This window comes from Saimiri boliviensis, chromosome 3 (genome assembly GCF_048565385.1).
Source record: "Saimiri boliviensis isolate mSaiBol1 chromosome 3, mSaiBol1.pri, whole genome shotgun sequence".
Lineage (NCBI taxonomy): Eukaryota > Metazoa > Chordata > Mammalia > Primates > Cebidae > Saimiri > Saimiri boliviensis.
Genome location: NC_133451.1, coordinates 63339102 through 63361986, shown reverse-complemented (window position 1 = coordinate 63361986; position 22885 = coordinate 63339102). Strand labels below are relative to the sequence as shown.

Below are 22885 nucleotides of genomic sequence, written 5' to 3'. Positions count from 1 at the left end.
GGCCTTATATCATGCACTGTCCTATGGAGAAGAAATGGGCAGTCTTAGGACTTACACTGGCTTGTAGGATTGGGGTAAGACATGTAATTATGATCCTTTTTCAACAGTAAGGAGAAAGATGTGAAGAACACATCTATAGAAAAGATTCTGATGATTCCAGAATCTCTATCAGCCTGACTGAGGAGTTTCCCTTTCAAAGCAAGTCCATAAAGAGTAGAGGAGATGATTGCCTCCTTAAATACACATACCAAAACAAAGCTAAAAGAAACATTAAAAAGTAAGAAGATATGAATCTTCTGAGGAAACAAAATAAATCTTCAATAATTAATTATAAAGAAATTGAGATCTATAAATTTATGGTAAAAATTCTAATAATCATCTTATAAACATCAGTAAGCCACAAATGAACAGCATAAATATAACTAAATAAATTCAGGAAAACAGTTCATAAAGAAAATGAGATATCAAAAGCCACCCGTGCAGATATGCACTAAGCAAAGCTGTGTGAGGAGTTTCTGTGGGTTCAGGGGAACTGCAGTATGGGGCTGGAACACGCAGACTGGTGCACACTCATAGGAGCTGCCTCACTGGAGCTCTCTATTGCTGAGGCATGGTCCTCTGGTGCAGCAGCTGTGGTGTGGGCCACCAGGGCACCCAAGACTATCATGTAAGTAGGCATGCACGGAAAGGCTGGGGCCCCAGGAGAGACTAGAAGATCAAGGAGTGCTCAAATCAGACCAGCCTTGTCTGATGTGCAGGAACACCATGCAGGAATCAGGTCTGACTTTTACCCAAGGCCTAGGGTCTCTTATTCATGAAAATTGAACTTAGAAAGATGGCCATTCCTGGCCACACTGTGCTACAGATTCTCCTGCACCCACCCCATGTCACTTGGCTTCCTGCTTTGCTACTTTGCTCCTGTGGCTTCATTTCTGAGAGATGCAAGTCAGTGGTGGCTAAGTCTTTGCTCCTTTGTCTGGCCAAGGTAGGCGAGGAAACTTCCATTGCAGAGGCTGTGGCAGAGAGGCTTTCTGTTGCCCTGGGGGCTCTCACCAGAGAGGAGCCAAGTTGTTACTAGCTAGATAGCTTGGGCAGGGGATGGCTAGAGACCCAGGCCAGGAAGATCTTCTTGATGAGCACATATGGAAAAAAGCACCTACACTGTACTCTAATCACTTTTCTGTGGGGCTGCTGTGGTCTACACCAGTCACTAGTCATCTCAGATTTTCTAGTACCCGGAGGTACCACCTGCGAAGGCTGAGAAACAGCAAGAACGACAGCCTAGCCTTTTCTCTGGTAGCTCCATCCCAGGGAGGTATGGACCTGTTTCTGGCACAAACACACCTCTAAGAGGTGGCTGGAGACCCCAGTTGGGAGATAAGAACCCTTGTCAGAAGCAATGGTATTAGGGACCTATTTCAGGTAGTCTAACCACATTTTGGTTAAGTAGTTGTGCTGTGCTAGGGATACACTTCAGCCTTTGGTTGCCTTGGATACTCCAAAGCCAGAAGGCTGAAATGGTTAAGTTGCCCAATCAGCAAAGATGTCAGCCTGCCCTGCCCGCTGGGATCCCTTTACCAGGAAGGGCCTGGCCGCTGTCAACCGTGGTGGTAGCCTGAGATCCCAGTTGGAAGGCTCCACCTGGTGATGAGGCCGAGGGTCTGGAATTCAATTAAAAAGGCAGTCTGGCTACTTTTTTATATGGCTGCTGTGCTGTTCTGGTGTATCATTTTTAACTCCAGTCAGCTTGGACTCTTCAAAGCTTACAGACTGGAATTGATAAGCCACTCAAATAGCAAAGATGCTGGCCCATACCTCCTTCTGGGAGCTCTGTCATAGGGAATTTTCAAATTTCTGTGGGCCCGAAGACAGGGGTGGGACTGGCTGGAGTCCCGGTGAGGTGGAACAGGATCTGGTACCTGCTTAAAGAAGCAGTCTGGTCATGTTTTTGTAGAGAAGATGTGCAGCAACTGGTGGATTCCTTCCACCACCAGTATATTTGGACCTTCCAAAGCTCAAAGGGCAGAACAGCTAAGTTGTCCAAACAATAAAATTGGCAGCATGCCCTGCACACCACGCCTCAGTTGATAGTGCTGTATGGTGTATAAATTACAAGTGAAAAAAGTACCCGAAAAATTATTTGATCCATGTTTTGTTATTTGATCTTTAGTTCTGTGTCAAACGGAATGCAGAAACATGAGCCTTCCATGACTATGGTTCTGGAAACTCTTCTAAAATATACTATATAAGACAAGTGATGTGTCCATGCAAGAACATTGATATTAGCTGAAAGATAGCACTTATAAACATAAAAGGGACATCAAACACACTTGTGTAAACAGGTCATCAACCTTCATTTATCTCCTTGCCATCTACATGCTCAGACTATTAATCTGATGATAATGTGTTTACATTGAAGTGTAAGTTACATTTTAACTTCTTGATTGATTTATCCACGGATATAACCACAAGAAATGACAAAGAAACAGCAAATGAAAAAAGCCTTGCATTATACCAGGATGTCTGTGAAATGGACTTCAGTTTTTCTGCTTATACAGCTGAGCTGTTACATTAACTCTGGGAACTGTGGAAAGGTGCTGGTGTGGCCCACAGAATTCAGCCTTTGGATGAATATGAGGACAATCCTGGATGAGCTTGTCCAGAGAGGTCATGAGGTGACTGTGCTGGCATCTTCAGCTTCCATTCTTTTTGATCCCAACAGCCAATCTACTCTTAACTTTGAAGTTTATCCAGCATCTTTAACTAAAACTGAGTTTGAGGATATCATCCTGCAACTGGTCAACAGATGGTTAGACCTTCCTAAAGACTCATTTTGGTCATACTTTTCACAAGTACAAGAAATCATGTGGTCATTTGGTGACATACATAGAAAATTCTGCAAGGATGTAGTTTCAAATAAGAAACTTATGGAAAAACTACAGGAGTCAAAATTTGACGTCGTTTTTGCAGATGCTATTTTTCCCAGTGGTGAGCTGCTGGCTGAGCTACTAAACATACCCTTTGTGTACACTCTCCGCTTCTCTCCTGGTTATGCTATTGAAAAGCATAGTGGAGGATTTCTATTTCCTCCTTCCTATGCACCTGTTGTTATGTCAGAATTAAGTGATCAAATGACTTTCATGGAGAGGGTAAAAAATATGATCTATGTGCTTTATTTTCAATTTTGGTTCCAAATATTTAATATGAAGAAATGGGACCAGCTTTACAGTGAAGTTCTAGGTAAGTAATTTTTTCAGTTGGTAACATGGAGAGCTAACTTTCTTGTGCCTTTGAAGCTGTTTCCTGTGCCTTTGAAGCTGAACTTATATAAAGCAATAAAGTCAGGGTAGTGAGTTTTGTTTTGATTTTTTTTTTTTTTTTTTGAGTCTTGCTCTGTCTCCCAGGGTTCAGCTTGGAGTACTGGAGTGCAGTGACACTATCTCAGCTCCCTGCTGGGATTGTAGGTGCATGTCGCCATGCTTGGCTAATTTTTTTGTATTTTATTAGAGACAGGGTTTCACCATGTTGGCCAGTCTGGTCTTGAACTCCTGACCTCAAGTGATCCACCTGCCTCGGTCTCCTGAAAAGTGCTAGGATTACAGGTATACACCAGCATGCCCGGTTTGTAGTAGAGGTTTTCGTAAGTGAATTTATGAAATGAAAACACAAGATGATCTATGAATCACACAAATATTATAAAAAAGTTTAAATTATAAGATCATTCAATACCCTGTGGCTATTGCTCATACAGAACACTCTAGGAAGCCATAAACCAGTATATTAGTGCACCTAATATTTCTTTAAACAATCACACATCTGTTTTACTATACATGTGTGCATCCTAAAAAAAGGCCCATCAACAAACATCTTGCTGAATGCATACATATAAATTGAGTAGTCAGACATATTTCTACATCTATGTAAGATTACAGAAATTTTTCTTGTATACCTCAGTTTCCTTATTCTGAAATTCAAATATGTCCCCATGTTACCAGGTTTCCTTCACAGTTGAGAAAAATACTGTCTCCATCTCAAATGCAAAACGAATAAGGAATTTGTAGTTTCTAATGTCTCTGCATTCCCTTACTAAACGATTAGAAATCATTCTTTTTAAGGCAATCATCTTGTTGAAGTCTGAACATTGTTATATCTGTATTCATTTTTTGAAACTATGTCTATTTATTAAAAAATATGAGCCAAATTAAATTTGAGTACAAATCTCTATTTCAATAATTTCTCAAAACTTTCTAGCTGTAATTTACAAATGTATTTACTTGAAAGCTAATATTATTAATACCTTAGGACGAATCAAAAGCAGTAGTTGGTACAAGTATTTCAGCCATACTCTCAAAATAGCCTACAGTTCACTTGAGTAACTAAAGATGAAAGTATTAGCTTCATGAATTATGAAAACTAGAGTATTTCTTAGAAAATTGTTTCGTGGGTACAGCAGAATTAGTTGATCATGTGGCTCAAAGAGTTGTTTAAATATGTATATGCTACTATTTTGAAGCTTTAAAGGGTAAAGAAATTGATGTTTAATTCTCTAGGGGTTATTTTAATAACTGTTTACGATTGTGAGTATAATAATGTGGCATTCACTATGTCGTTTATCTTCAAAATTCTCTTATCACTTTGCTTTTCTTATAAATACACATGGGCAAAATATATAATTCATAAAAATTAAATTATGTCTATATTTGAATGTATTTTATGTATTTCAAAGCACAGACACTTTGCCTACATTGTTCTCATCCATTTCAGAAAATCACCTAATGTAATTATCTTGTGTCATCTACCTTTTCTGTTCTTTATGCCTGTCAGGAAGACCCACTACCTTATCTGAGACAATGGGGAAAGCTGACATATGGCTTATTCGAAACTCCTGGGATTTTCAGTTTCCTCATCCACTCTTACCAAATGTTGATTTTGTTGGAGGACTCCACTGCAAACCTGCCAAACCCTTACCAAAGGTAAATAAATTTTTTGGGGGGGGTTTTGATTTGTTTCCTTTTAATTTTTAGTAGGAATGACCCTATAGTCTTCATTCCAAGTGATTGACTTCATTCCAAGTGAAAGAAAGATGGGAAGTGAGCAGGGTGAAGCAGATACCAATTAGAAACTCATGTACATGTTGATGTGTGAGTTTAATCATTACTAAAGATAGAGAAGGGTACTAAGGAGAATTCAAAAATAGGGTTGGTTAAATTCAAGCCTTGATTATGCAACACATAAGCATATAAGAAGGTATTGTCATTCATTGAAAGAATATTTATAAGAAGTTTAGCACAAACCACAGGTAACAGAAAAAATAATAGACACAATTTCTGTCTCCATACACATTACATTCTACTTCAAAAGATACAATATGTTCAAGTAATAAAAACTATGCAAAGCTATTATTTTGAGGAAATCCCAATGCCAAGAAAGCATCGGTGGAGATAATAGAAAGTATCCTGAAATCACTGATAATTAAGATGGGAGCTGAACAATGGGAAAGGCTGAGTGAGAATCAGGTGATACTGAGAGTCAAGTTACAGCCAGATACTTACTAGGAGTTAAAATATTTATTAAGCACCTTTGGAAACTGCTAAAAAGGGTTAAGAAATGATGATGTGTGATAAGATTAATTTTTTTTAAAGAAAGCAGACAAATTGGGAAATTTTGCATGGAATCTGGTAGCAGATGATGGAAAAATAAGCTAGAATGTTGACAGAAATAATTTTGCCTTCATTTACAATAATAGTACCCACTTCATATTGTGTTGTGTGGAAAAAAGGTTAATATAGACAAAACACTTAAAATGTCTCTGTTATATAATTAGTGATTTAGAAATATTATTAATTTTTCAATTATGGTTATTTTATTATGATTACTAATACTACTGATTACTTAACATGTACCAAGTCACTTGAGATAACATTCTTCGTTTAGCAGAACCAGAACCAGATTGTTTAGCACATCAAGATTACATTCTCTTGCAAAGTCATAGATGGCAGATATCCTGTGGGCCTGAATAAAAGTAGATATGCTAGTTTTGCCAGTAAGATGAGCAAGTTGAATTTCTAAAATTCTACTCTAAGTGATAAGGATCTTAAGTATTGTAGCTGAAAATAAAATAATTGCTTAACAACACAAATGTATAACCCTAATAATAGTTGCAGGCAAACTTAGTGTTCATCTGATTTTACTCAAGGATATAACTCATTGTACACTGAGATCCCAGAGGTTCACTTCATAGAAGAGAAGCACACCCTATTAAGCAGGTGTTTTTGGCCTTATGACAAGCAACTCAGTAAAGCTGCCTGGGGAACTTGTGTCTAGACACCATAGCTGCCTACAGAGAAGCAGGGAGAAAATGAACAATATACATATAATAAAGACCAAATAATGTCTATCACTTGTATCTGAATATAAACTTAGTTTACAATAACAAAAGAATTCTGTCTGCATACCTGTAGATGATATATTTTATAAAGGAACACAAGAGTCTCATATATTTTAAATTAAAATCATACTTTTAAGACATATGTAGAAAGTAAGTATTCTTTAATACATTATTAAGTAATCTCCTAAGATCTTTGTCTACATAAAACAGAATTTATTCCATGGTTAAAATCCAATATCTATGTTGCATGCAAATTGTATGTGCTTTATATAACTTTCTAAAGAGACAAAAGCTGAGGCAAGATTAATCAAATTTTTATGCCACCCTGTCCTGCTATTGAAAGATTTCCCTATTCACATGAAGGGAAAGTGATAGTGCCAGTAGAAGGGGAAGAGAGGAGGAGGCATAGAAAGATAAGAAAAAGGATGACTTTTCTTTACAATAGTGATAATTACTAATACTAGCTGTTATTAATTTGCAGAAAGATTTCAGTGAAAGTCAATGGTTGTGAAATCGTTTCTCTAGTTGTTTATTACATAAAATAATTGTTAACCCAAGTTGCTTTATTTTCAATTAAATATTAGATTCTCAGATAATGTATATTTCAAAACAAAAAGACACTTGGCAAAAGGTATCAAGTGTTTAAAGATGCACATAGCCATTGGTTTCATAATATATTCACACGAAATCATACATAGAAAAAATAATTCAAGATGTACAGACTTAATATTTATGGAAAATATTCATAAAATTGACATTGGAAGTAATTCAACATCTTAAATGAAGCAATGATTAAAAACTTATACTATGTGCATACTATAGCACTACAATAATTTTATTAATCAAATGTTAACTTACACTGTCAGCCATAATACAAGTAAAGTGAGGTAGAAAATTATACATATAACAAGATGATAAATTTTTTGTAGGAGGAAAAGGCATATACAATAAAGTTAAAATTTTCTAAACAAATGTTACATGTACACTTGTAAATAGAACAAAAGCCATGATGGGAACATACACAATTTACATCCATAGTATCTCTAAACAGAAATTTTAGAAAAATTTTCTTTTCTTTTTAAAACTTTTCATACTTTTATCAAATTACTTACATTGATTTTGTATTATTTTTATGAAGTTCCCACAGAATGGTAAACAAGCAACCCACATCAGTGATGAATCAGTAAACAGAGGTTACATTGCTTCAACATTGGGTAGATAAAGAAGGCTCTGGGCATCAAGCCAGTAAGAGTAAATGCTGAATATGATTTACATTAAATGTGGCAACAGGTAACTGCAATTACACAAAATACCTAGATTCCCCATGTATTACCTGTAATAGTGGTACAATGGCTCTCACATTAATACTGGTGTCAGAAGATTAAAAACCATATTTTTAAAAGTACACAGCAACATATGGTCTTCACAGTCAATATTTGGATTTTTTTTATTTGTTTTATAAACAACAATTTAAAAAAGTTTTACCCTAATGATTAAATCCGAAAGTATATAAATTTAAATATTGGCACAGATTGGACAAAGCAAATCAAAATAATTATCAATCAATTTCTGCCAAGCACATCTTCACTAGGAGTTTATGTAGTGTGAGTGAGCTACTCGTGAGGGTGACCAGATCTCCCACATGGGAAGGCCTGGTGGCCTCTTCTATCATGGTGCAAATGCTGCCTCTGAGACACAGCAAAGTAAAGATGAGAGTTTCTCATATGCAGTTAGAAATAGCACATCAATTTAACAGTGTGATTTCAGAGCAATAGGGGTTCCACCTAAACAATAACCTGAGAAATACGATCATACAACTATCTGACTATATACCATACAATTCTGTGTTACAAATGAGACTCTCAGAACTAATTCACAGAAATTTCAAATCAAAATCTGACTCCAGAATGTCAGTGATTCTTAACCACCACATTTTATGATTTTTTTTTCCTTATTTGAAAAAAGACTGGAAAACTCTGGCAAAATTTAAGTGAAGTATAAAGGATTATAGAGTAAGATAAATGTAGACATAAACTCATCCCAACTGTAACTTTTCCTCAGTGCTAATAATTAGGAAAGCAAACCACTGATGGCTTCAAACTAAAAAAAATTCTGTAGAAAACCTGCCTGAAAAAAAACCATATGTGATTTAGTAGAATAACAATATAGAATTCAAGGCAAGTGGTACCATTTTTCAAGACCTATATTAGTAACTATAATGTAAGTGAAGAGTCTGGGTGTAATACTTCTAACATTATTGTAAGGGTTATTGCCGAGTTTAAGATGAGGAAACTGAGGCCAGTATAAGAAAATTAGATGCCAGTTTATTTAGCTCCCAGGCGAGGTCCTATGGTCCTGGCAAAGGGGGCCAGAGAAGTCTCACTGACTTCCTGGGGCGGGGGTTTTTTATGGCTATGATGAAGGGGCGACAGCAGGATGCTCTGATTGGGTCCAGAGCAATGGGATTGGGACGGGGCAGGCCGCTATTGGTTGGTGGGTTGTCGGACAGATTTTCTGGTGCAAGAGCAGGCCAGGGTTGCATCAGCTGGGGCTTCCCAAGGGAGCTGTGCACAGAGCTAGGTGCCGAGCACAGGAGCAGGTGCTGGGAGCAGATATAGGTGCTGAGTGCAGAGGTGGGTGCTGAGTGCAGAAATGGGTGCCGGGTGCAGAGACAGGTGGGTGGGTCCAGCCTCCCGGCGAGGTGACTGACCTTACAATTATCTTCTAGACCACTATGTGATAGCTCCATTTCATTTATCTCTTACACACACAAAACAAAACTTGTACACACACACAGACACACACACGCATTTTCACAAATAGTTTTAGTAGAGGCCACCGTCTCATGGTACACATCTTCTTGATGAGAAACTGAATGATTGAATCAGTTAAAAGCTAAAATTTACTCCAATAATAACTGATAACATTTGCTTTTCTCTCTTTAGTTATTTGTACCAGATCTTTCAGTAGTGCTTGCTGAGCTGATACTCTTTTGTGATGGAACAAATTCTTTTTTTCACAGGAAATGGAAGAGTTTGTCCAGAGCTCTGGAGAAAATGGCATTGTGGTGTTTTCTCTGGGGTCAATGGTCAGTAACATGACAGAAGAAAGGGCCAACATAATTGCATCAGCCCTTGCCAAGATCCCACAAAAGGTTAGATCAAGTGCCTTAGTGGTTTGGAAAACTACTGAAAAGAGGCTGTCAAAATCTGTAAATAATCCAATTACAGAAATTTCCTGCCTAAAAATTTAGTGTTGGGATAGCACTAATTATCAGATATTAGTTCAAAATCAGAAATATACATGGAAGATGCTAAAATAATACAGAAGCTATTTCATGGATAACAGGAATAAACATATTTAAGTAGTGTAGGGAAAGTTTTGGTATTACCATGATGTTGGGGCGAGGTAAGAGATACCACCAAATTCTTCCCCTGTCATTTGATACTTATGTTTAAGGATTCCTGTGGGCATTGTACACACTACAGATGTTATCAGAAGAAGTTACATTTAAAGGGGTGACTTCACTAGCACAGTAACAACAGCAGGTATTTCAAAATGTGTAACATGCATCATGCAATTTAGGCTTGCCACGTGATCCAGCCTCATATACTTCATGCACATTTTGGAATAGGCACAATTGTATGATGTTCAGGGTACTATTTAGAGAAGGGACGGCCTAGGCTGACATACAACTAGTCCAAGTTCCCACCCAGTCAGATAGATTTAGAGAAAGAGAAAAAGCAGCCTTCCTTGCCGGACTGAGCTCAGCCAATGTGTGAAGCAGGAAGATGAAAGAGAAAGGGTGGAGATGGGTCCTGTCCTGAAGGTGGATCCCGTACTGTATAAAATGTGGCCCCACAAGGACTCTGCACTATCAGGTTAACAACTTGTCCCAGTGGAAGCAGCAGAAGGAAATATAGGAAGGAGTCAAACAGAAGGAAGCCAGGTCGGGGAATAGGCTCAGATGCCCCCTCTATAGAACATAGTATTAACATACTTTCTTTTATGTAGAATTGACCTGTGCGTCTTGGTCAATTACTTTTTAGTTCCTTATCTGATATAGTCTTCTGGTAATGACCTATACTAATGTTTTTGCTGAAAATTCAGTTACTTTAATACTGACAAAACAAATAAAAGTTAAATACTCTAAGTTATTGTTCAGTTCATAAGAATTGCTTGGGAGTTCTAAAATTAGTAACAAACACAAAAATGTCTTTGCTACAGCAGAACATATTAATCACTGTTGTCAAGCTTTGTAGCACATTATTGAAGTGTTTATAATCAGTTGACCAAATTCAGCAAAATACAAGTTTGAATGTATTCAAAAAAGTCTCTTTATTTATGATACCAACAGGTTCCTCATTTCAATACTGAAAAAACATCTAAAATTAGCAATATTGATAATACTCTGAATTTGTCTCAAAAATTGCCCCTTGAAATTTCTCCTGGAAGTAGTGTTGATAATTCATAATTTCAGAGAAGTTATACATGCTACCTTTGTAGCATTAACTCATTTCTTACAAGTAGTTTATTTTGTCAACTTGCTTTTTTGTCAATCAAGGACACGAAACTCTAATATAATTACTTATAGACAAGTAAAATGCATGAACTACTTCCCATATTACTAAAAAATGAAGACATTAATATTTGATTTGGAAGATAAAAATTTGTATAAAATACATCAAACCAAATGAACATATAGGTCATTACTAAATTGTTACTGCTTTTTCACTAGCATTATAATGACTACTTGAATTTTTTATACATATAATTTTTTAGAATTTTTTATGTGTTTAAAATTAAATTAATTTTGTTTCTTAACTTTTACTTTTAACTTCAGGGGTACATATGCAGGTTTATTACATAGGTAAACTTGTGTAAAGGTGGTTTATTTCACAGATTGTTTCATCACCCAGGGATTAAGTCTGGTACCCATTAGTTATTTTACCTGTTCTTCTCTCCTCTACCACTCTCCACCCTCCAATAAGCCCCAGTGTTTGTTGTTCCCCCCATGTTTCCATGTGTTCACATCTTTTAGCTTCCACTTAATAGTGAGAACATGTAGTATTTGGATTTCTGTTTCTATGCTAGTTTGCTAAGTATAACAGCCTCCAGCTTCATCTATGTCTCTGTAAATACAAAGTCTTGTTCTTTTTTACGGCAGCATAATATTCCATGGTGCCATAAAATTCTCCACATACTCCATTTTCTTTATTTAGTCAATCATTGATGGACATTAAGATTGATTCCATGTCTTTACTATAGTGAATACTACTGCTATGAATATATATATATGCCTTTATAAGAAAGTCATTCATCATCCTTTGGGTATATACCCAGTAATGGGATTGCTGGGTTGAATTGTATTTTAGCCTCTTGGTTTTAGAGGAAGTGTCACACTGACTTCTATAATGGGCGAATCAACTTAAACTCCCACTAACAGAGTATAAGCATTCCTTTTTCTACACAATCTTGTCAGCATCTATTACTTTTTGAGTTTAGTAAATAGCCATTGTGACTGATATGAGATAGTATCTATGTGGTTTGGTTTGCATTTCTCTAATGAGCAGTGATGTTAAGTGTTTTTTCATATGATAGTTGGCTGCATCGAGGTCTCCTTTTTAAAAGAGTAACAGTTTTTTAAATATTTGAACTTTTCATTGATATCTCATTTTTCTTTCTTTTTTTATGGACAAACAGAATTATTGTAGGTTTAATGATTTTTCAATTCTTCGTGGGGTGAGTCATATGAATACACCATAGTTCAGTGTGTGCACAAGCATTTTAAGATAATGAATATTAAGCTGATCGACCATGCATTTGTTCCTCTGCATGTTGACTTTTACTTAATTTTTATATATACCACTGGAAGAGCTTATGAAATATTATGCCTCTGTTCCTCTCAATGCAATTTTCTTTTTATATTTATATTTTTATTTATTTATTTAAATTTTATTTTATTTTATTGCATTTTAGGTTTTGGGGTACATGTGAAGAACATGCAAGATTGTTGCATAGGTACACATGTGGCAGTGTTATTTTTCTAAGCTATTATTTTGGAAAATCCTGGTTTCCTTTTATACTTAACTAATTATAAAAGTTAAGAAAATGAAATGTAAGTATTCTATTTACATCAGTCTTTGAGTAGCATTTATTACCTAACATACCTTGATCTCATTCTTAATCTCTTTAGAATTCTAACATTCTGTAACTTTGCAATTTCACTCATGGAATAAGTGTTTTCTTTACTGTAACAGGTTCTGTGGAGATTTGATGGGAATAAACCTCATGCCTTAGGACACAATACTCGGGTGTACAAGTGGATACCTCAGAATGACCTTCTTGGTATGACTCTGGAGTACAAATACTGAATATAGTAGTAACAGCCAATTAGTGTTAATAATTCATCATGAAATAAGATTATTTGTTATGGAAAAACTTAAAAAAAAAATGAAACTTCTTTATATTTATTTCAATACTATAGGAATAATAAGAAGTAGTAATTTTCAGCATTTTATGACATATGCTTACATTCTTTATGGTCAAAATCAGAGTATCTTTACTTCAGGTGTTATTATGTCTTACAGAATTTTTAAATAACTTCATGAGTTGTCTCTTTGCCTCCTACTTCTATAATTTTACACCTGTTGTTTCTTTTTATGCAGGGTTATTTATAATGTCACTAAAATAACAGCTCCTCTGCTATCATCAGGGGTTCTGCATTTTCTGAAGAATTAAATTCCAAATCTTAATCATAAAGTGATGACACATTTCATGATGAAGAGTAACTTGTCCTTCCTCAATCCTAACATCACCATCACTCAACTGCCTGCTACCTTACACATGTCATATCACATTCTGTGACTACACTTAAGAGAATACATTCTTACATGCCCATCACTTTTTTGGGGTTTTCTTTTCTGCGTATTTTATTTCTTTTATTTAGATTGTACTTTTTCTTTAGTCCAACTGGTAAGCTTGTATTAATTTTTTTCAGTCGGAAGTTGCACACACCATATAGCTTTCACTTACATCTACAGCAGAAGCAGGTACTCTTTCCTCTGAAGTCTGAAACACAATTTTAATTTAGTTCAATGTTTTAGCTAGAAATCACTGTCACTTTTAGAGTCTTTATTTGTGGATTTCTCATTTTATTCCTATGAATAATTTTGCCAACATTAATTTAATCCTAGGTCATCCAAAAGCCAGAGCTTTTATAACTCATGGTGGAGCCAGTGGCATCTACGAGGCGATCTACCATGGGATCCCTATGGTGGGCATTCCGTTGTTTGCGGATCAACCTGATAACATTGCTCACATGAAGGTCAAGGGTGCAGCTATTGGATTGGACTTCAACACAATGTCGAGTACAGACTTGCTGAATGCACTGAAGACTATAATTAATGATCCTATGTGAGTATAATAATAATTTTTACTAGGTGGTATTTATAGACAGCTTATCTTGTAAATACTAAGTATGAGATCCATCCTTTTTGCAAGAGACTAATTTTGAAAGAATTTAAATGATGTAGCCAATCTGAAATCTTTGATTTTTGAGCAGTTATTAAAAAATTGTGTTTGGACCCCATACATTTAAGAGACATCCAATTAGAGAAACAATTTTCTACACAAAAATAATTTTAAAGTAATATAGAAAATATTTAAAAGACATTTTAAAAAATTGATACAATCAATCCATAATAGGAAGAATAAACTTGAAGAAACATAATTGAATATTTTAATTAAATACCTAAAATGTCTAAAAGTGTAACTATTTTCCTGATGAAAATTTTACTTTTATTGTTATGATTATTGTAATATGGTTGATAATTAGACATAATATCCATAACTTAAAACCCATCTATTTACAGTATAAAATCCCAATATATTTAGAATGCTTAGAGTCATGAAGTCATCCGGAATTATACTGTTTAGGGTGTTGTGTAAATGATGTCTTTCACCTAGTATATATTTTTATTTTTTAATGGTTTTTAGATTCATTCATGTTGCAGTGTGTATTAATACTTCTTTTTACAGCAACGTGATATTTTATAGTATAGATATGCCATGTTTTATTTGTTCACTTATCAGTTCATTGGCCTTTTGATTGTTTCCAATTGTGGCTATTAGGAACATTGTTATACATGTTTTTTGCATAAACATATTTTGCTTTCTTTTGGGTTGATACTGTAAGTGGAATTTCTGGCTGATGTGGGAACCGTATGTTTATGAGGAATTGCTAAACTGTTTTCCAAATGACTTGTTCCATTTGCCATTACCACCAGAGTACAAGAGGGTTCAAATTCCTCCACACTGTTGCCAACACCTGTTATTGTCTTTTTGTTGTAGCCTTCTTAGTGGGGGTGAAATGATCTCTCATTGTTCTTTTGAATTAAATTTTCATTATGGTTAAAAATGTTGAGCAATGTTATATGTGCTTATTGAAGATATATCTTCTTTGGAAAAAAGTCTACTCCAATCCTTGGAATGTTTTTTAACTTTGTTCCTTATTTAACTTTGCTCCTTATTTTAAGAACTGTTTACATGTTATGGATATAATCTTATATCAGCTATGTAATTTTCAAATATTTTGTTTCATTCTGGGTGTGCTAACATTTTACTTTTTTGATGATGGCTTTTGAAGCACACAAATTTTAATTTTCATAAGTTAAATTTGTAATAATTGATTTATTTATACTCCAAAGGAAACAATGTAAAAATGCCTACAATTCCCAATCCAGCTACCAACAATTCAGCATTTATAATTACTGTCGATAATATTTTTTATATGAAAGGTATCACCTAAAGGAACATTTTAAAACAGGTTGGACCATAAAACATGTTGGGCAAATATTAAAGAAACATAAGGTGATATATTTAAATGTGAATATATAAATACTTCCATTAAATCAAAACAGACTTTAAAAAGAGGACCAAATAATTAGTAAGAACAAAAAATATTAGAATAACAGAGTTAACAAATGAAACATGATACACTTTCATATACATATATATGTATAAGCACACATATATGTATTATATATATTGACTGGCAGACACATTTTCTTAGAGCATGTTGAACTGTTAATAGTTATTTGAGGTGATATTTGGTGGGTTGTAAGACTCAGCAAATATAAGAAGATTCAATATAATAAAGTATATATAATCCAGCCTTAGTGGAAGTAAGAGAGATTATAAAAATGATAACTAAAATAACTTTGATTTTGGAAATGAAAAAATATACTTCAAAAAAAATTTAAAGTCCTGCCTCAGCCTCTCGAGTAACTGCGATTACAGGCATGTGCCACCACACCCAGCTAATTTTGTATTTTTAGTAGAGACAGGGTTTCACCATGTTGGTTAGGATGGTCTCAAACTCCTGACCTCAGGTGATTTACCTGCATTGGCCTCCCGACGTGCTGGGATATAGGTGTGAGCCATCACTTGAACCTGGAAGATGGAGGTTGCAGTGAACCAGGATCATGCCATTGCAGTCCATCCTAGGCAACAAGAGAAGAACTCCATCAAAAAAAAAAATTAAAAATTAAAAATTAAAGTCAAGAAGTAAATCATGGCTATGCATGCATTTTTATCTCAGCAATGCTGTTTTCAATTATATACCGAACAGATATGTATACATATATAAAACTTGTGCTATATATAATATGGACAGGAAACAGGAAAATACTGGGTAGAAGAGATCAGTTGCCCAGCGAAGTTCTCACCTTCAAGCCTGAAAACTGATGGCCTTACATGAGAACACACATTCCTGTTTTTGAGCCCCGAAGTTGCCTTTTGGACCCCGATGTCCCCCTGTTCTGTACCTATATAAACCCCAAACCCCCGGCTCCATGAGGAGATGAACAGAAGAGCAGAAGAATGGCAGAATGGTGCATTAGAGAGAAGAGAAGGAGCTTCTGAATGGTGAGAGTAGTTCAGCTAGGGACAGTCAGAGAGGAGAGGAAATTGGACACTGGATGGCCAAACTCCAGGGGAAGATCATGTTCCCACTCTATTATCATTCCAGCTCCCCATACATCTCACTGACAGCTACCTCCACCACTGAATAAAAGCCATGTCTTATGTCATAAGCATTTTCATGTCATCCTTCAATTCCATGTGCAACCTGATTCTTCCTAAACGCCAGACAAGCACCTGAGTACTAACAGGGCACTGAACTGGTTAACACTTAAGCCATCAGAAGATGGCAAGGCTAAAAGAATACCCTGTAACACTACCCATGTGGGCTTTGGTAGTTACAAACACCCACCCCTGGGTGGTGCCTTGGGGCCAGAGGCTAAAGGTGCTCACCCAGCCTCCTGCACCTGGCTTTCTGTGTACTTCCCTCCTGTAAGGGGTTTGTGTGTGAACAGGGAGTGAACAGATGAGCCACACACCTGTTGGACATCTTGTGAGGAGGGCCATGGAACTCTTGACTTTCATATATAAAAATGTTTGTGACAGAATTATTACTACTATCCCAAAATTTTTAGCAAATCAAATGTCTATTGGTTATAAAGTGATGATATAATCCATGTATTAGCAATCAACAAAATGCTATACAGCAATGGAACTAACTAACAACAGCTACATAAAAATTTTTTAAGGTCTCTAAAGGATACATATTATATAATTCAATCATATAAACAAGCAAAACTAATGTATGATATTTGAAGTCAGGCTAATGCTTAATTGGAGGACAGAGCTAGTGACTAAATAGTTCAGGAACAGAGAATTATTCTCAGTAGGTTGTGATATCCTGTACCATTAACTGAGCAGTAGGTAAATTGGTATCTTCTCTTCAAGATGATCTTACACTTTTGACCTACTCACTTAGTGTATGTATATTTATCCTTTGGTTTTAATATTTAAAGGTTTATTTTATAAGATATGTAATGTATTTTAAATTGTAGGAATCAATTGTTAAAATAATCATAAAACAATAGAGAAAATCCTAGGGGTTCCATCTTAGTGTGGCCAAGAAAAGCCTCTCTTAGCGGTAACATTTCAAGGGAAGCCTCAAAATGAGAGAGAAGCATGCTTTAGCTGTTGCAAGAAAGAATGCTCCAAGAGTGGGAGAGAGGGGACAAAATGTGTAAAGGTGCTAAGATGAGAACACCTGTGGGAGCATAAAGAAAAATAGAAGGTCAATGTCTCTAGAAGACCTAGTGTCCATGGAGAAAGTGTCAGGAGAAGAGCTTGCCAGTGTTTGACGTTGCAGGGTCCTGCAGACTAAATAACAGAGTTGGATTTTATTATTGTATTGTATTGTATTGTACTGTATTTTTTCATTATACTTAAGTTCTGGGGCACATGTGCAGATCGTGCAAGATTGTTACATAGGTATACACATGCTATGCTGCATCCATCGCCCTGTTATCTACATTAGGTATGTCTCCTAATGTTATCCCTCCCCAATCCCCCAATCCCCTGCTATCACTTCCCTAGCTCTCCCACCCCCTAACAGACCCTGGTATGTGATACTCCCCTCCCTGTGTCCCTGTGTTCTCATTGTTCAACACCCACTTATGAGTGAGGACATGGAGTGTTTGATTTTCTGTTCTTGTGGCAGTTTGCTGAGAATGATGGTTTCCAGCTTCAACCATGTCCCTGCAAAGGACATGAACTCATCCTTTTGTATGGATGCATAGTATTCCATGGTGTACATGTGCCACATTTTCTTTATCCAGTCTATCGCTAATGGGCATTTGGGTTAGTTCCAAGTTTTTGCTACTGTGAACAGTGCCACAAGGAACATACGTGTGCATGTGTCTTTATAATAGAATGATTTATAATCCTTTGGGTATGTACCCAGTAATGGGATTGCTGGGTCAAATGGAATTTCTATTTCTAGATCCTTGAGGAATCACCACACTGTCTTCCACAATGGTTGAACTAATTTACACTCCCAGTAACAGTGTACAAGTGTTCCTATTTCTCCACATCCTCTCCAGCATTTGTTGTCTCTAGATTTTTTAATGATCCCCATTCTAACTGGTGTGAGGTGGTATTTCAATGTGGTTTTGATTTTCATTTCTCTAATGACCAGTGATGATAAGCCTTTTCCCATATATTTTTTGGCTGCATAATTCCCTTCTTTTGAAAAGCGTCTGTTCATATATTTTGCCCACTTTTTGATGGGGTTTTATTCTTAATGTGATGAGAAGTCATGCAAAAATCTTACGTAAGGTAGTGTCAAAATCTGACTTTTATTTCAAAAATACCATTCTGGCTACTGGGTAGGGAACAGTAGGAGACACAGGTGTAGGGTAAAAGCAGAGTGATTAGCTATGAGGCATTTCACTCACCATGACCACAATTCCTTTTCAGAACTTAAAAATGATATTTCTCAAATTATAATTTCACTCTTTCTTAAGGCACTTAGAATTGCTCATGATGTTGCGCATGTTCTCATATGTCTATTCCAGCACTAAAAGAGTATAATTGCATTGTTTATAACACAAAGGATAAATGCTTAGGGGAAGAATACCTTATTCTCCATGATACGATTATTTCACATTGCAGCCTGTATCAAAACATCTCATGCCACCCATAAATATATACACCTAATATGTACCCAAAAAGCTGAATTTAACAAATTAAAAAACGATAATGAAATAACTCATATTTTCTTTGCTTGAGAAAAATTAGTTTTCTCACCTGATTTTTTCCATTTTTAGGTTAAAAATATTTATCAATAATAAAATTCCAATTTAGAAGCCAAAGTTTCTATGATGACTCAAATTAATATACACAAATTCTGTGTCAATTCTATGACATTTACTTTGAATCATTTGACACTTTGAAAACCTTTCATGGGGTGGATGTGGTAGCTCATACCTGTAATCTTAGAACTTTGGGAAGCTGAGAGGGGTGGATGATTTGAGGCCAGAGTTCAAGACCAGCCTGGCCAAGATGGAAAAACCCTGTCTCTACCAAAAATACAAAAATTAGCTGGGCATGGTGGCATGTGCCTGTAATCCCAGCTACTAAGGAGGCTGGGCAGGAAAATTGCTTGACCCACCTCCCAGGAGGCGGAGGCTACTGTGAGCCAAGATTGTTCTACTGTACTCCAGCCTAGGCAACAGAGTGAGACTGTGTCTCTAAACAAAGAAACAAACAAATGTAAAAAATAAAAACCTTCCATAGACTTGATATGCTCAGACAAATTAATTTAATTTTAATATTGGTATCTCTATGTTTATCCTTCAGATATAAAGAGAACGCTATGAAATTATCAAGAATTCATCATGATCAACCAGTGAAGCCCCTGGATCGAGCAGTCTTCTGGATTGAATTTGTCATGCGCCACAAAGGAGCCAAACACCTTCGGGTTGCAGCCCACAACCTCACCTGGTTCCAGTACCACTCTTTGGATGTGATTGGGTTCCTCCTGGCCTGCGTGGCAGCTGTGATATTTATCATCACAAAATGTTGTCTGTTTTGTTTCTGGAAATTTGTTAGAACTGGAAAGAAGACAAAAAAGGATTAGTTGTATTTGAAGCTTGAAGCTGGGAAGCCTGATAGATGGGACTTCTTCAGTTTATTTCAACAAGAAAGGTTACGATGCAAGGTTTTGTTCTTTCCATGACAGAACATCATTTCAAAACATGCTTACCTTGTCAAGTAAAAATTTGTTTTTCAGAGATTTAATACCTGTTTAGTGGTTAGAAATATTTTTTGTCAAGAAGGAAAACGCTAACAAAAATATAAAACTATGTAAAGCCACATGATCTTACATTTAAGTTTGTTGAGCTTCTATTGAAATTTGTTGCTCCCATTCACAGGTAACATGAAAAAAATTTCACTGAGCTTAACAACATTTCACATATTGTACATAAACACAAGAACACAAGAAGTTCACTGAGAATATCAGTACTGATTTGCAAATACTCAGAATACTTTGGCTTCATTTGAGCAGGATTTTGATATTTTAACTGTTGCTAACGGAACTATTAAGCAATTGAATTGTATAGCAAAAAACTCTCTCTTCTTTTCGATATTTTGGGATGAGTAGTGCTGCTTGGCTTTTATGGTGCATCCTGCTTCAACCTGTTTTTTCCTAAAAGTTATGGAAAAATTTTTACCATTTTAGAGCTTAAGTCATTTCCCAATGGAACATAGGTGGAATTAGAAATACAGAAACTCCTACCTGCTTCCTACAGTAAAATTGAACTATTTTACAAAGGTGTTGGTTCTGTGAGTCAATTCAGGCTTTCCTAACACAAGTTTTCCAAATGGTATCAACAAAATCAATATATGTCTGCCCAAAAACATATTAAAAAGGGAGAAATGAGTGGGTGAGTGGTGGAAAGAACACTGGGCTACAAGTCAGAAGAGCTGAGATCAAGTTCCATCCTTCTACTGAGCCAGTCTTTCACCATGAGCCTCAGTTTACCCATTTTTGAGGGCACTTAAAAATATTCATCTGGTTTATTTTATTCTCATTTTTAAATTATTTCAATACATTTTAAGTAACAGGTGGTGTTTGATTAGAAGGAAAAGTTCTTTAGTTGTGATTTCTGAAATTTTGGTACACTCATCACCTGACCAGTGTACACAGCACCCAGCGTGTAGTCTTTTATCCCTCTCCCCACTCTGACTGTTTCCTGAGTCCCGAGAGTGCGTTATATTTTTCTTATGTCTTTGCATATATAGTAATGTATACACATGTATATTTCTATACACATATATATTACTGTATACGTAGATTTGTATTTGTATTCATTTATATAAATCATGTCATACACACACACACACACAAAATCATTGATGTTAAATTACAGGAAGCATTTATAACAGAATATTTTAAACAAATCATCCAGATATTGATACATTTATATAAAAAACAAATCATAAGGGGCAAAAGGTTAATAATGTTTTATCAATCTTATAAGCCTCATTTAATTCACATTAAACTCATTCTACAACACACTTTAAAGATTTGTATCTATTGTTTAGAGAGAACTACAATGATAAACCTAAAAAGAGAAACATTTCAATACACTCTTAATGAAAGTGTAAATGGCACTTCAAAGTAAAAATCACCAAGAACATATAAAAGATGATAAAGTTACTGATGCTCAGGAATATGGAAATATGCCAATAAATTAAAGCTATAGAGAAGGTTTTCAAACTATAAAAACCTGAAAAATCTATTTTTAAGGGAGTATGATATAAAATAAACTTCTAAAATAAAATGTAAGTATACAGTGTGAAGCTGAAGTTCTACGTCTAGAAATCTGCCATGCAGAAATCCTTCCATATAAGCACATGTATGAAAAGAATATTTCTTCCAGCACTTAAATAGTTGCAGTCAATGAACACATGTTCCTCCTACAAATGTCAGTGTAGCCATTGCAGAGAACAGCTTATTCCATTGCTAAACAGAAAGTCATTTCCATAAAAACAGTAATAAAAATAATAAAAACCAGATATATTGTGGCAAAGTTATCTCAAGGTAAGTGCTACATCTGCAGCTTCTGCTAGCAAGTATTCTCTGGGCAAACAAAGAAGGTTTAAAAAATGAAATTAATTAACAAATGAAAACTATCCTAGGAATTGTCTTTAAGACATGCAGCAAACAAACAAATATCTATTAAAGAACATCTACTAAGGGTTGTTAACAACAGCGAGGGCCTGTGGCATTTAAACAATGACTTGTTTTCTAACCTACCGTCACTCAGTGTGACAGAAATTTTACTGCAGGCAGGTGTAGACAACAGCATTAAGCTCTACTTCCATGAAACTTCTACAGGAGGACGATACTATTTTTTTAGAGGGAAAAGCCTCCTGAGTTTTGCATGCACACACCTCATCTATATGTTACAGAAGCTAAATTCCAGGCAAGAGAGGCCAAAAATGTGTCTCTTCTTTCTTCTAGCCACTGTCATAACACAGAGCTTTTACCCAGGCACAGCACACTAAGAACTCTGAGTACCAAACAGTCATTATTATTCATTCATAGGACAGAGGTTCCCTGAGAAAAGAAGCAAACTAAAAAAGAGGCTAGCATCTTATTCTTAGTGGCACAAAGTGTGCCAACGCCTCTGCCCCAAGTTCTGGAGCCAGGGTTGATAACATTTCACCCAAAGAAAGTGTCAGGCCATTAAACAAAGAGCTCTAAAGCTCTCATGACGGTAATTTACTTTATTTGAAAGAATATGTAGGAAGTTCAAGTCTAAATGTGTTCTTAAAATATGAAGGGTTTAACAGTAGACAGTTTAAAATAAGGTGGTAATTTCATGAGAGATACAAACAAGATCATGAGCAAGCTAATTAAAACAAAACAAAACAAAACAAAGAGAAGGACCGTAAATAGAGCCTTTCTTGTTTCCAAACCAATCTGAAATGTCTCAAAAGCTATCACTGCTAATGTGACTGAATGATATTTTATCAGATTGTGAAGTAATGTTTGACCCCGGGCTACTACCAAAAGCAAAGGATGAATAAACCACAACTTACGAAGTCTAATAGCTAGACTGGGTATGAAAA

At 35.7% G+C, this 22885-nt stretch overlaps 1 protein-coding gene across 1 annotated transcript; it reads left to right on the top strand.

Annotated features, from left to right (window-relative positions):
• The first annotated feature begins 2501 nt into the window (after positions 1 to 2501).
• On the top strand, positions 2502 to 21534 carry LOC101031379 (UDP-glucuronosyltransferase 2B4). Its single transcript, XM_003931908.4, has 6 exons — positions 2502 to 3240; positions 4825 to 4973; positions 9411 to 9542; positions 12649 to 12736; positions 13585 to 13804; positions 19604 to 21534. The coding sequence occupies exons 1-6, from the start codon at positions 2520 to 2522 to the stop codon at positions 19881 to 19883; spliced, it is 1590 nt and encodes a 529-aa protein (XP_003931957.2). The 5' UTR covers positions 2502 to 2519; the 3' UTR covers positions 19884 to 21534.
• Positions 21535 to 22885: the final 1351 nt, after the last annotated feature.